We start from the raw sequence: 15,604 nt of genomic DNA, 5'->3' as shown, positions 1-15,604 counted from the left end.
TATTTCTCCAGAGAGGGTTTCTCTAATATCTTCCATGCTTTTTTCAAGCCCAGCTAGTATCTTTAAAATCGTCATTCTGAACTCTAGTTCCATCTTACTAATGTCCATATTGATTAGGTCCCTGGCAGTCGGTACTGCCTCTTGTTCTTTTTTTTGAGGTGATTTTTTTCCATCTTGTCATTTTATCCAGAGGACAATGGATGAATGAAAGAACAAAATGCTAACAGGGTAACAACGACCCCAGAAAAATATACACTAAACAAATCAGAAGAGGCCTGAAACCGGGGGAAAAGAAAGGGAAAGAAGGAAAAAAGAAAAAGAAAAAAATTTAAAAAAAAGAAAAAGAATATGATCAAATATGATCAGGCTGGTGCATAGATCAGTGCCACACACTAGATTTGGGGCATATTTTGGTCTGTTGGAAGAAAGTGCCTCCCAAAATTTTAAAGAAAGAAAAGCTTATATATGTACAAAAATAAGGGTAAATATGATGAAGGGATGGAATTTGACTTCCAGAAAGTAGTTGCTTTTCTGTTCAGAAAGTTGCTGGCTATTCTTTTCTTCAATCTCCTGTTGAGTTCGTAGGTGTTCAGAATGGTTTGATCCCTATCTAGCTGAATTCCTGGGACCAGACAAAATTTAGGTCTCCTACTCCTCCGCCATCTTGCTTCTCCCCTCGCAGAAAGTCTTTCTTAAAGCATGGACTATATGCCATCTTTCAGGAAGTCATCTTTTCTAGAAAAGTAGTTTCTGTGTCCCTCTGAGGACATTTGGCTTTATGATATTTGTTAAAATGAAATTAAAGGAAAGACTCATTAATTTTACTTCCAACAAAATCTGACACCCACATTTCACCTCATTAATCACAAGAAATGACCAAATTAAGAAAGTGACTCACTTGCCATAACAGCAGTCTTCCAGATTATCATTAAGTTTAATTTCCTTTTTGGAATATTTTCATTAAGTTTCTTCTGACAATAACTTTTTTGGTCCTTTCTTCTAAAGGACTTGGATAGTACCCTGTTAGGTGAAAATGACATTTTCAACTATTCAGTGATCCATTTCAAAAATTTGCTCTTTAACTATGTAGATACTGAAGGCACACTATAGACTAAGAGCAGGTGATTTACAGACACCTCTAGAGGGATGCAGACAAGCATTTATTTTGATGTTATTTAATCTGAATTTCATTTAGAAGAGGGCTACCTGAATTGGATTTCTTGTGACTTTTGTCCTACAGTTTTCTTTTGTGACAAATTTGCATTCATTTTCTCATTAATATCCATTATGTTTCTATGAAAATATGAAATAGAGACTGTAACACAAATCTTGGATAACATATTTCAAATATCTTTCCTACATTTGGGCAGCATCTCTACCATTTTATCTTCTCAGACCCACATGGCACAATCAGCTCATTTATAATTTGTCACCTATAAATGTTCATACATTATTCATTGAATTATAAGGGCAGAACAGTTTCTATTGTTGTATTTATATTATGCATGTCATTTTCCATTTGGTTATTTTTCTCCTTACCTTCAGAAATTTGATAATCATCTTACTGTTTTACCTGCTAGCCTCACAAATCCAATTATAAGTTCTTTTAGAAAACAAGCATTTTAAGTTAAATTCTCATACTTTTCACTCTAAGTAACTCCTTTAATTTTTAAATCTGCATTCCATTATTGGTAATTTTCTTGAGGACAAGAAGGTGCATTATGGTATATATGAAATGGCATAAGTATTATTATAAAATGAAAACTTGGAGAAGAAATAATAGAGTGTAGTGCTTAAAGAACTCATATAACTTGCATTCCTGAAAATATTAGTTAAAATTTGCTATGGTGACATTAAATCAGATATATCTATAGAGTATGCATTTTCAATGGGGAGTGAAATACCTGTAAAGGGGTAAAAATTGGGAGGCAAAAAAAAATCTTACTCTTCCTATTTGTAGAGTAGAGATAGATATGTGAAGTATATAGACAGATATATAACATATCTATGGTATTAAAATTCCATATGGGGTGGTGATTAGGAACAAAATATCTAAAAGACTCCTGGTTGGGGAGAAGGGGCTTAAAAAAAAAAAGATTAGAAAACTGCCTTAGGAAAATGGGAAGGAGAAAGAAATATTTGTTTTCTTCATATGTTTCCAAGTTGCTTTAAGTAATGTGACAATATTTATGGAAAGTTTATCACACTTACAAATCTTAACTTCACTCTTGAAAAGATGAGTTTCAACTTGTAAGCACTCACACATAGTATCATATGCTGCAGGATGGGAGACAGAGGAAAGGTCCCATGCACCAAGTCCATGTGGGGGCTGCAGAGCGAGGGGCACAGCAATGGTGTGTGCAATCCCAGGCCAGGAGTGACGAGTGGGACTCCACCCTTCTGTAGGTTGCACTGTTGACTGCCTGGGATTTAGAGAAAGCCTGAGACTGGACACATTTCTAGTTGATTCTTATGAGCACTCCTTCAGGTATTTAGGTTCCGCAGGCAGCCCTGAGGCCTTCTCCCTTTTGTATGGCCAACAGCACGACCCTGGCAAGTTCCTCCCTGTCCAGCTATTGTCAAGGCTCAGTTCACTGACACAACCCACTGAGAAGGGTTGCTACAGTTTCCCCCTCCCTGCTCCACTCCGATACTTCTAAACTGTGATATTGCTCTGAATTGAAATGCTGCACTAAACCTTCTAGCCTACACTGAAATAGCTTATGAGCATGTAAGCTAATTAGATTTTCCTAAATCCCTCCTTTAATTCCTGACATAGTTCTTCCCTACACCAGAGTAACCCATAGTTATAAGTAACTTACCTATATTTTCATGTATAACATTTTTCATAAAGTTTTACCACTTTAAAATTACTGTTTCTCAGAGAACTAGAGTGTTGGCTTATAATAATTAAAAATTATGTTAAAAACAAGGTATTTGCTCCCACGAGTACTGGAATATGGTATTTACACATAATCACAAAACAGTTTGCTAAATCCCTTTTTAATGGCTCTTAGTGGGTTTGAAAAGCATATCGATTTTCCCAATGAGCAAATAATAATGCAAATGGATCCAGCTGCAAATTTAATTATGAATTATGATCCTTTAAAGAGATCATTCCAGGGGCGCCTGGGTGGCTCAGTTGGTTAATCAACTGCCTTCGGCTCAGGTCATGATCCTGGAGTCCCGGGATCGAGTCCCGCATCGGGCTCCCTGCTCGGCGGGGAGTCTGCTTCTCCCTCTGACCCTCCTCCCTCTCATGCTCTCTGTCTCTCATTCTCTCTCTCTCAAATAAATAAATAAAATCTTAAAAAATAAAAAAAAAAGAGATCATTCCATCTGTCTTTTTGATAGCAAATGCAAAGTTAATAAAGTGATTATTTGTATTTATATATAATGTGACAGTCTATTTGGATATATTTCAGGTATTTATTAGTAGTTCCCAACTTTAAAAAAAAAGACACTTTAATATGGATTTCATTCTTTCCTTTGGAATGAAAGTCTGAAATACAGGTGAAGCCTATAGATATATGTGGGTGCCTGTCACTGTTCCCTCTGCTAATACAACAGCCAGGTCTGGCTGCAGGTTAGACCATCAGGAGAGATCCGTCTGCATTACAGTTTCTCCGGAGATCCCCCAATGTCTTCATAGTGTTAAAAGACCTGGACTAAGAAACCAGGGCTGGAGAAAACTTGCCTGGCAGAGATTTGGATCCCCTGGCTGCCTGGGGCTGACCCTGCAAAGGAGTTGCACCTGCCCCATGGTCGCTTGTGGTCCAGAGAGAGCCAAAAGAATCCCACTGATCTTGATGAGCCAGGAAAGGAGCCTCACTAGAAGCTGAATTGTTTCCAGGTAGAGGCAGTTGGAAATGGATTCCACCAGCCTAGGAGGAGCCTGGACACAGAGAAGCTCTCTCCTTGATGCCCAGCAGAGAGACCATGGGTTTTTAGGTCACTTACCATAAAACTCACAGTGCCCCCTACTACCTCTCATTTATCACTACTCAAGAGAACATAAAAGACAAACAAAAAACAAACATGCAGTCATGAACAAGCAAAGAAAAATTATTCTCATACAAAGGGACCCAGAAACTGAGGCTGAAACTCAGAAAACCAAGATGAATGCATACAGGAGTTTCCCAAACAAGTACAATTGATGGAAGACATAACAGGGTTTGTTGTGTTTTTTTTTTTAATGTCTCAAGCACAGGCAATTAAGACACAAAACAACTTTCTGAAATTTTGATAAAATTTTCAAAAAAAGAACTGAAAAAGGGCATAGTTGATGTTGAGAAAGAATTATTAATACAGAAGATCAAGTGTGTGTGGGGGGGGGAACCTCAAAGAAATGGCAGAAATCATGGGGGAAAATCAAAAGAGACTGACCATTCCGATGTGACCAATACAAGCCCCTGACAGAAAAAGGGAATGGATAGAAGAAAAGTAATAATGAATGAGAGAGAAAAATGTTCCTAAATTGAGGAAAAGCATAAATCAGTAGATTGAAAGGAGTCACTAAATCTCAGGGAGATTAAATGAAAAAAAATTCCTAGGCATATCCTTGTGACCTTCCTTGGTTGCAAGCATAAAAAAAATTTTTAAGCCTCAACAGATTTAAATAACCTGAAAAAGCAAAATAAATATACTGCGCATCAGATATGACTCATCTACAATATTGGAAGGTGGAAGGCAGTGAGTCAATCTATGTACAGACCACTGAGAGGAAAGAATCTGTATGCAGCAAGAATAGTCATGTCCATGTTAAAAATGCATTTTGGTGGGTGATGGGTATTAAAGTATTAATTAAGGTATCAATTAAGGTATTGATATGATGAGCACTGGGTGTTACATGTAAGTGATGAATCACTAAATTCTACTCCTGAAACCAGTTTTACACTATATGTTAACTAACTAGAATTCAAATAAAAAATTGGAAGAAAAAGTGAATTTTGAATAGAGAAGTTTAAGAGAGTATACAATCTGTGATATTTATCTGAGCAAACTACTCCAAACTATACTAATTGTAAGTATATTGGAGAAGTAGCAAAGGAAAAGGAGATGTAGATCAGAGAGTCTGGCAAGGAAAGAAAACAGTGGGTGTCAGATCCAAATAAAAGATGACAATTAAAATGTCACACAAAAATCCTTGGAAAAAAGAAATAGTTATGGTTCAAGAAACTAAAAGTAAATGTATAAACAATCTCAGAAAAAGCAGAATTTAGGAAGGGGCATGATACCCATGAAGCATGGGGTGATAGAAGCGTGCTATGAAATTTGTAGTTGGCGGGGGTACGAGGGATGGGTGAGCAAGCAAATTTGTGTGGGAGAGGAGCTTACAATTATTCCATTTTGATGCAATAATAAAAAAGAATAGATTGATTTATGACAGTTGGGAATTGAACTGGGGGATTAGAAAAGTGGACTAGAATGTCCAAATTAACAAGGGGGGAAAGAAATCAGCAACAGTTTGACCATGTCAGAAAAGACAAGAAAAATTTATAGCAATGACATACAAAAAACTGGAAAGAAGACCAAGTCTAATTTTGGCACATTAAATAGGTACAGGTTGAATTTTCCTCTCAAAAGACATAGAAAATCGGATTATACTTAAACACAAACTCAAATAGTATATTGATTATAGGAAACACATACAAGGTGGCCCCCAAAGGTGGCTGAAAATCATCTCTCGATGAAACAACTAAAAATGACACCTAATATATTTAAAACATTTTAAATGCTTAGCAGAACGTGCAAAAGATTAAGGAATATTCTCAAGGCCAAAAATTAAGTGTGATGTGAGAGCAGAACATGAGATGGGCACGAACACCAATGGCTACTCTGAGGACATTTGCATATCCTTGTCACCTACAACTTGCCATTTTAAGAGCTATAACCAGGCTAGAAGAGGCTGTGAAGGTGAGATGCCAAAACAAGACCCCCACAGAACATAGGACACCTGAGGTCTGTACTTCAGTGACAGAAGGAAAAATTCCACCCTCAGAAGGATACGATGAGGAAAACTTCAGTTTTGACCTTGACTCCAGATGGTTAGAAAAAGAATAAGCTTTACTGAAAATGCATCAACACAAGCCTCACATGGGGTTGGAGTTCCCATGGATTGTACCTACTTTTGAAGATGAGATAATTCTTATTTTATTTAGGAAATTACAGATCATGCAAAAGATGGAAAACTCTACAGTAAGTTTGAGCCTTGATAATGGTAGTACAAGTAAAATTATAGACCAATTTCAAATATGACAATAGCTACAAGTATTATAAACAACATATTATTCAATAAAATCCAGCAGGTTAGCATTACCATCTAAGATTTATTCCAGGACTATATAAACAGTCAACATCAAGGACTCTTGTGATATATTTCATTGCCTCAATGAATTAAAAGCTAAAATCCTGTAAGTAGAACAGGAGGAGTAGAAAAGTCCTTAGACATGGTAGCAATTAATTACCAAAACCCACTGCATCCATTTTACATGAATGCTGGAAAACTTTCTTTGAAAAAAGGAGAAAATTATGGATCCCTCTTATTGCCATTTCATTTGATAGAGTATTACAATATAGATGTAGAATTATAGCTAATGAATTAATACAATTAACTCCAAAATAAATCTTGAAAAAAATCTTATCTTCATTTGCAGATGAAATTACATATTTCTATAAAACCCAGGAGGTATTATTTAAAATATTAGAAGACTCTATTAAGGCAGGTATAGAAAATCATTATAGATAAATCAGTAACTTTTTTCTCCACTGGAACTAACTAGGTGGAAATGGTAAAAATAAATAAATAAATAAATAAATAATAAATAAATAAAAATAAAGATAAGTAAAAAATGCATTTACATTAATTATCATAATATTAAATTCATAGAAATAAATTTCACAAGCAAACAATAACATCTTTATCAGAGAAATTTTTATTAAAGAACATAGTCCAAATAAATAGAAAAACTGTGTTTTTGGATATGAAGACTCAGTAGTAGTCCTTCTAAAGTCTTATTTTGTTTTAAAATGTAAAGAAAAAATTTAAAAAGGTAAATATAGAAATATGTGACCATATAAAATCTAAAGTGCTTGTAGAGCTACTGCCACCAAAGTTAAAAATCAAACTATTGACTAGGGAAAAAATATTTGCAGTTCATAGAGCAGACAAAGATTAATGTCCTTAATATCAGCAACTCTGAAAACTGATAAGAAAGACAAAACACCACCATAAAAAATTGGCAAGGTTATGAACAGGAACATTGTTTTAAAAAGAAAAATCTCAATGATCAATACACATATGAACAGATAAGTAAAGATTTTATTAAGTTTGATTACATCTGGTGATAGTATAGATTTAGGACAAGAAACACTTTCCTGCCTTGCTAGAAGGCAAAAGGCTTACTATAACATTTTGAAAATAATCCCTTAATATTTTCTAAAATTTTAAACATGCAAACCTGTCCTTTACCCCAGCAATGCCAGCTTTGAGAATGTATGTGTAGATATAAAAGCCCAATAAAATACTGATATTGCATAAGGATAGTTAGTGCAGTCTTGTTTTAGAAGTAGCAAAATGCTTAACCATTTTTCCTGATGATTCCTAATCAAGGACGTACTACCTTTCAATAAATCAGTAAAGAAAATGTTGAATTAAATAAACATTGAAGACTTCTGGGTAAGATGGTAGAGTAGGAGGACCCTAAATTCACCTCGTCCCACAGATACAACTAGGTAACACCCACATTAGTGTAAATAATCCAGAAAATAACCCAAGGACTGGCAGAACAGACTCTCCATAACTAAATGGAGAGAAGAGACCACACTGAAGAGGGTAGGAAGGGCGGAGACATGGTCAAGAGCTAAATTAACCTGAGGGACTATCCGTGGGAGGGAGGAAGCTACAGCAGTTTGAAAAGCACCTGGGTTTATGGGAGGAAGATTTGTTTATTAATCTTAGAGCATGTGCTAGAGGGGCAGGGGTCCTTGGGAGACTTCAAGAACAAAAGGGATGGCAGGTGCAATTGCCCTTCCGCACCCCCAGCCTAGACATTTGTATACCTGTGAGAACCAGCGTGGGGACAACACTCACCATGTAATTTGCTAACAGCATGTCCCACCTGTGTGTTCTCCTGACGACCTGCCCTTTCAATACTTCCTTGGCCAGAGCCCATCCAAAGTAGTGCCACAAGGCTGGCAGTATGTAAGCAGCCCCAACAGGAGCCAGCACCAACCCAAAGTGACTCCTACCATGGGGAAAGGGGAAGATTACACACACCAGTCCAACTGTGGCACCAGCAGTGGGTTGGGGACAGACATCTTGTCTGACTGCTGGCCCCAACAACCAATGAAAGCTTCTCAGGGGACAACACAGGGGAACTACCCTAAGTTTGGTGCTACTGCATCTCTGGAAAATACCTGGTCTGACTCAACTCAAGCCCTAGGCAGCCCCAGACTAGCCCATTAACAAAAGAGGGACCAAACCCTGCCCAAAACAGGCAAAGAGATTGACTGCAGACAACTTGACTGAAAGCAAAAGAAGCTCAGCCGTAACACTAGGGCACACACAACATAAATAGGAGACACTCTTGAAGCACCAAGTTCTGGTGAGCAGGGAACATTGCACTAAAGGGCACTACAGGAACTCTTGTTCATAAGGCCACTACTTTCAAGAGCAGGAGATGTAGCTGACTTTCCTAAAACAGAAGCAGATACAGAGAGTTAGACAAAATGAGGATACAGAGGAATATGTCCCAAATGAAAGACCAGGACAAAAGAGTTAAATGCAGATAAATAATATCCCTAATAGAGAATTTAAAATAATGACCATAAAGATACTTACTGGACTTGAGAAAAGAATGGAGAACCTCAGTAAGGCCGTTAACAAAGAGAAAGAAAACGTAAAAAAGAACGAATCAGAGATGAAGAACTCAATAACTAAAATTTTAAAATTAAATAGAATAAATAGACTAGAAGAAACAGAAGAATGAATCAGTGACTTTAAGGAAAGAGTAATGTAAAGCAAGCTGAACAGGAGAGAAAAAATAATAATAAAAAATGAAAATAGACTTAGGGAATTCAGTGACTCCATTAAGTATAATAATATTTGCATTAGAGGGATCCCAGTAGAAGAAAGAGAAAGGGATGCAGAAAATTTATTTGAAGAAAAAAATAGCTGAAAACTTCTCAAATTTGGAGAAAGAAACAGAAATCTAGATTTAGGAGGCACGGAGAGCCCTCAACAAAATCAACCAAGGAGGTCTACGGCAAGATACATAGTAATTAAAATGGCAATTAGTAGTGACAGAGAATTTTAAAATCATCAAGAGAAAAGAAAATTGTTACATAAAGGGCAAACCCCATAAGGCTATCAGATGATTTTTCAGCAGAAACTTTTCAAGCCAGAAGGAAGCGTCATTATAAAGTGCTGAAAGAAAAAACCTTCAGCCAAGAATACTCTATCCGGTAAGGCTATCATTCAGAATAGAAGGAGAGATAAAGAGTTTCCTAGACAAACAAAAGCTAAAAGAATTCGTGACCATTAAATCAGCTCTACCAGAACTGTTGAAAGGGACACTTTGAGTGGAAAATAGACCATGAGTAGGAGCAAGAGGAGCAGGAGACACAAAAGCAGTAAATTTAAGAATATCTATAAAAGTTGGTCAAGGGATTCATAAAATAAAAGGATATAAAATATGACACCGTATACCTAAAAACATAGAGGAGAGAGGAGTAAAGAATGAGTTCAAGGGGAAGGGAGGGAAAACTGAATGGGAAGAAATCAGAGAGGGAGACAAACCATGAGAGATTCTTGACTCCAGGAAACAAACTGAGGGTTGCCAGAGGGAGGGGTAGGGGGGATGGGATAACTGGGTGATGGGCATTAAGGAGAGCACGTGATCTGATGTGCACTGGGTGTTATATACAACTAAGGAATCATTGAACACTACATCAAAAACTAATGATGTACTTATATATTGGCTAATTGAATTTAAATTTAAAAAAAAAGAATGGGTTCAACCTTAAGCAACTGTCAATATATTCTTTTTTTTATCAACTTAATATATTCCTAAGATGTTAGATACAAACCTCATGATAACCAAAAATTAAAAACCAGTAATAGATATGCAAAAAATAAAGAGAAAGGACTCCAAATACGTCATTAAAGAAAGCCAGCCAACTGTGAGAGAAGAGAGCAAGAAAAGAAAGGAACAGAGAACTACAAAAACAACCATAAAACAAGTAACAAAATGGCAATAAGTGCATTCCTATCAGTAATTACTTTGAATGTAAATGGACTAAATGCTCCAATCAAAAGATGTAGCATGACACAATGAATAAAAAAGCAAGACCCAGGGGTACCTGGGTGGCTCAGTCAGTTAAGCATCTGCCTTCAGCCCAGGTCATGATCCCAGAATCCTGGGTTCAAGCCTCACATCAGGCTCCCTGCTCAGTGGGAGCCTGCTTCTCCCTCTCCTCCCCACTTGTGCTCTCTCTCACTATCTCTGTCACTATCTGTCTCTCTCTCTCTCTCAAATAAATTTAAAAAATCTTAAAAAAAAAAAAAGCAAGACCCATCTATATGCTGCCTATAAGAGACTCATTTCAGACTTAAAGACACATGTACATTGAAAGTAAAGGGATGGAAAAGCATTTATCATGCAAATGGAGGTGAAAAGAAAGCTGGGATAGCAATACTTACATCAGACAAAATAGACTTTAAAGCAAAGACTGTAACAAGAGACAAAGAAGGACACAATATAATCCTAAAGGGAACAATTGAAAGAACAAGAAAATATAAAAATTGTAAATATTGCACCCAATATGGGAACTGTCCAATTTTCCAAACACCAATGGGGTTGTTGAAAAGAGACTATCTTTTTACATTGCATATTCTTGCCTCTTTTATCATAGGTTAATTGACCATATAATTGTGGGTTTATTTCTGAGCTCTCTATTCTGTTCCATTGATCTATGTGTTTATTTTTGTGCCAGTATCATACTGTTTTGATTACTACAGCTTTGTAGAATATCTTGAAATCTGGGATTGTGATACCTCCCATTTTCTTCCTCTTTTCCAAGATTGCTTTGACTATTCAGGGTCTTTTGTGGTTCCATACAAATTTTAAGATTGTTCTATTTCTTATTACTTATTCCTTACCAGTTTGGATGCCTTTGTTTTCTTTTGCTTGTCTGATTGCTGTGGCTCAGACTTCCAGTACTATGTTGAGTAAAAGTGGTGAGAATGAACATCATTGTCTTGTTACTGATCTTAGGAGAAAAGTTCTCAGTTTTCCACCATTGAGTATGATGTTACCTGTAGGTTTTTCAAATATGGCCTTTATTATGTAACATGAGTGGGAAAAAATCCCTTCTGATATTCTATGTTGGCCTAGAAAAAGAGAGAAGCTCTCCCCTGTTCCTATTTTCCATTAAATCATCTGGTATCTTCTCAGAGGGATATGTTTGACTAATTCCAGTGTTCATTCTTGTGCTTTTTAATTAGAAGTTAATTTTGTATTACACACTTTAATTCCAGTTGCAAACTTCTTTATAAAATGAGTATTCTTACCCATAGGACAAGTAAAGGAAAAATAACATGCTGTTTTTATAAGTGTATTTTATAACATTGGTGTTTGTTATAGCAAATTCATAGAATTAATGTGATAGATTAAAAGGTTGTATCACTTATTAATATAGTAATATTCATTGATTTTCTTAATGTAGACATAAATCATATTAATATATTAATTTATGTGTGTATATACACACACATAAATTGCTTGATAATAGAATCCATATTTCTTTGCTTGTTTATGTGGCCCAAAGCATAAATGAGATCTACACTTTTTTATTTTAATTTAATGATGCTTAGTAATATGTAAGTCATTTTACAATATACCATGTACATTATAGAAACTGTCTCTAGAAAATACAAATTATGGAAAAATGCAGCCTTTCTGTGTATACAATATGCAATAAATGGTAGTGACTTTTAATATCAAATAGTGGGTAATAAAGAAGTAATACCACTTACAAACATTTAACATTTTAACACGTTTTGCTGATTGCTCAAGGTGTCTGGTATGTTCTAGTTGGTGTTTTTCAAAACCATTTTTTTCATGTCCATTCTGTGATGGGTAGCTTTTGTGTGTGTGTGTGTGTGTGTTTTTAATTTTTTATTGTTATGTTAATCACCATACATTACATCATTCATTTTAGATGTAGTGTTTCATGATTCATTGTTTGTGCATAACACCCAGTGCTCCATGCAGAACGTGCCCTCTTCAGTACCCATCACCAGGCTAACCTATCCTCCTACCCCCCTAAAACCATTTTTTTTATAACATGTCATTCTAGATCCTTGTGGGCTTTTCATTTTATATAGCAGCTTAAATTCACGCACTAACACATGTATGAAATATTTTGAAATAAATTATAATTTTAGGTTCCAATTTCACTGTCTCTTTGTTCCTCCAGGTGGCTTTTACAGTACTTTTTGATTTGGAAGCACTTCTGAAGATATGGTGTTTGGGATTTACTGGATATATTAGCTCATCTCTCCACAAATTTGAACTACTACTCGTGATTGGAACTACTCTTCATGTATATCCAGATCTTTATCATTCTCAGTTCACATACTTTCAGGTAATATGAAGAATGTCTATTTGTCTGTAGAATTCTTTTCTTTCCAGAGAAAATACCAGTCACATTATAACAACCATACAGAATTATATTAAATAGTTATATATAATTATTATATAATAAACACAACCTTGAGGTAAGCCCAGTGACATCTTCAATACCAAAAACAGTGCACTCATAAATTATAACATTGTTTTTCAAACTTCTGAAAATGCACAGTAATAAATGGAGATGTTTTAGATGAAATTTTCTCCTTAGATGAAAAAAAAATGCATTCCAACTTCACTAATTTTATTTATTGGTGATTCCAAAGCTGTTATTTTCAGAGCAATTTTAACTTCGGGTGCCAAATTACAACTTGAAACTCTATACTTCTGATACCTCAGGAAGGGACATGAAAACATAATTCACAAAAATGATAACAAATATCCTGCAACCATGGGTGAAAAGCTGAGCCTCTAGTAATCACTGCCAAAAGTACTGAAATCACAGAGGATATCATGGTTCAATCTTTCAGTATATCAACATCTTTGGACATAAATCCCTTGTCATTTGTTGGGTTATATCCTTAGGCTTGGTTATCATAAGTGAGGTGACCGAGCAAGAGATATACATATGTTTAAAACTCTTGATATGAAATGTACTTCCCAATCATGCCATTATATGCTCTTGGGTGCTGCTGTCTAGATTTACAAAATCAACATGAGCATTTAGTACCTACGTTTGAGAATCATTGTACATAATTATAGAAAATATGCCTGATAATCAAAACAACAAGATATCTTTAACAAACCTATTAAGTCAACCAAACTAAGAAAAATATTGATACCTATTTCAGCAAGGATACATATACAAAATATATTCAGGGCTTTAAAATTCCTCTAGTTTCTCACAGATAATTTTTTAGTGAAAAGTTAGAAATACATTAAAATTTTGAATGCAAATATATTTATTTTGGAATTGTTTATGAGAAAAAAATGGGACTTTTAAAATGGTAAACATTTGAGGAATAGCTTAGGAAGTCATATGCAAATTTGACCATAAAATAATGACTGTCATGAATTTGTGATTATTTAGAGATATGATTCATTATCTCTAGTTTTTTTCTACTTGTCTATTTTTCACGAAGTATCTAAAATTAGTATGCATGGTTCTAATCATTTTTTATAGATAGAGACATAGTTGAATAATATGCTGTCAATGAAGTTTGCAACTTCCAGTGTTGTCTTTGATCCTGGATTATAACCTAAAATAATTTTATTTATGTTAATGGTTAAGTGATTTTCATTTGTATCTCTCTATACATGACCGTGTTTATATTTTTCTAATGAAATAATTAAACACTACCTCAGTTATTGTTTGGCTAAAATACAGATCTCTGCAGAAGTTCAAGTGAATTTTTGCAAATTCACATATAAGAGCCCACTGTCCTGAGCAGATTAGCTCTTCGTGGGCCCACTCTGGTCTCCCTTGTGGGTCCTTGCACTTCTCATCTGATTTGGCCTTACAGCAGCATGGCTTCCTTTAGTGAATTTCACATTTTCATATTGAAGTGAAGTCAACAGTTTAGTACAAAATGACTCCCTTTATAGCATCAGTTATCTCTGAGAGCAATTATTGGTGTTATTCGTCTGTTTATTCAAGTTGATATTTACTGAGCACCTACTATGTGCCAGGCACAGTTCCAGATACTGAGGACAGAGTTGAACGAGCAGGGAGAATTCCCACCTCAGTAAGCTTACATTCTAGATGGCAGACAGTTCACAAACAAGTACACATGAGAATGTGGAATAAAGTGCTGGAAATACTATAAAGGAGAAACAAGGGTAAGAAGGATAGAGGTTGGGGTAAGGGGTGGGGGTGAGGTCTATTTTAGATAAGTTGCTCATGGCAGCCCTTTCTGGAGAAGTCGCTAACGAGCAGAGACTAAGTGAAGTGAAGGGGCAAGCCAAGGGAACCTCATGGCACCTTCCTGAGGTGAAAACATGTTTGATGTGTTCAGAGAATAGCCTGAAGGCCAGTGTGGCTGGACTGGAATGAGCATAGGGCCCCATTGTGCTGTAGGAAGAAATAAAGTTTCACAAAATGCTCTGGCTCTGACATACCCGGGTAATAATGATGACATTGGTGGGTATTTATTGTGCATTTACCATGTGCCAGGCACTGTGCCGAGTGCCTTGTGCTGTTTAGTACTCACCACAGTCCTGTGAGACAGAGTATACAATGCAAGCTGAGCTCCCAAGACATTTGATAACTTGCCCAAGACCACATAACTAGCAAGTGGTGGAAACTCATGACTAAGAAGTTTAATTTCGTAGTCTATATTCTTAGCCATGCAATTTCTAAAGTATCTCACTTGTAACGAACAGAGTGATCTTGAAGAGACAGACTTAGAAATATGACCAGGAAAGTGAGCTTTGGAAGTAGCCACAAAATGTTCTACAGTGCTTATCTTTGAGAGTATGGCTTACTTTATTCCATATCTGTAGGAACACAAAATCAAAAGGCTTTATTGGATAAACAGAGTGAAAAGGATATTTATCCCCAAATAAATGAAAAAGCATAATTAGAATCATTGATAAGGATTTTGCCTTTCCAGGGATACAGGCTTACCCCTTTGAAAATGCTGATCAAATCGGCCGTGTAGGAGTCGTGTTATGTTCTGTTTCTTCCAGCTAATGAAATATTAATTTATCAAAATTGCACAGATGTGCAGAGGCTGTTTTATTAGAATTTGGGATAGGACTCAAAATTACTTAGACAATCTTTTAAGTATGATTTTAACACAAGTGGAGAAAACCCACTGTTTTTGAAAGCTGAGCTATAAAGCCAGTTAAATTGTTCCTGTAAACTTGCCTGGACTCAGCTGTTAACAATTAGATACTGAATCATTTATGTCTGGGAATAACAAATCTGATAAGAATGTGAACACTTTCCATATTATTATTCTGGATATTAA

General features: G+C 35.8%; 1 protein-coding gene across 1 annotated transcript in view; it reads left to right on the top strand.

The window, feature by feature from the left end:
* Positions 1-15,604, top strand: part of NALCN (sodium leak channel, non-selective) — a 282,810-nt gene that overhangs the window by 124,693 nt on the left and 142,513 nt on the right. Inside the window, exon 12 of the mRNA XM_081815176.1 lies at positions 12,481-12,648. Within this exon, the coding sequence (XP_081671302.1) occupies positions 12,481-12,648 (168 nt within the window). The remainder of the gene's footprint in view (positions 1-12,480; positions 12,649-15,604) is intronic.

This window comes from Leptonychotes weddellii, chromosome 3 (assembly GCF_054177405.1).
Source record: "Leptonychotes weddellii isolate Sample4059 chromosome 3, ASM5417740v2, whole genome shotgun sequence".
In the NCBI taxonomy this organism is placed as follows: domain Eukaryota; kingdom Metazoa; phylum Chordata; class Mammalia; order Carnivora; family Phocidae; genus Leptonychotes; species Leptonychotes weddellii.
This window is presented reverse-complemented; position numbering and strand designations above follow the sequence as displayed.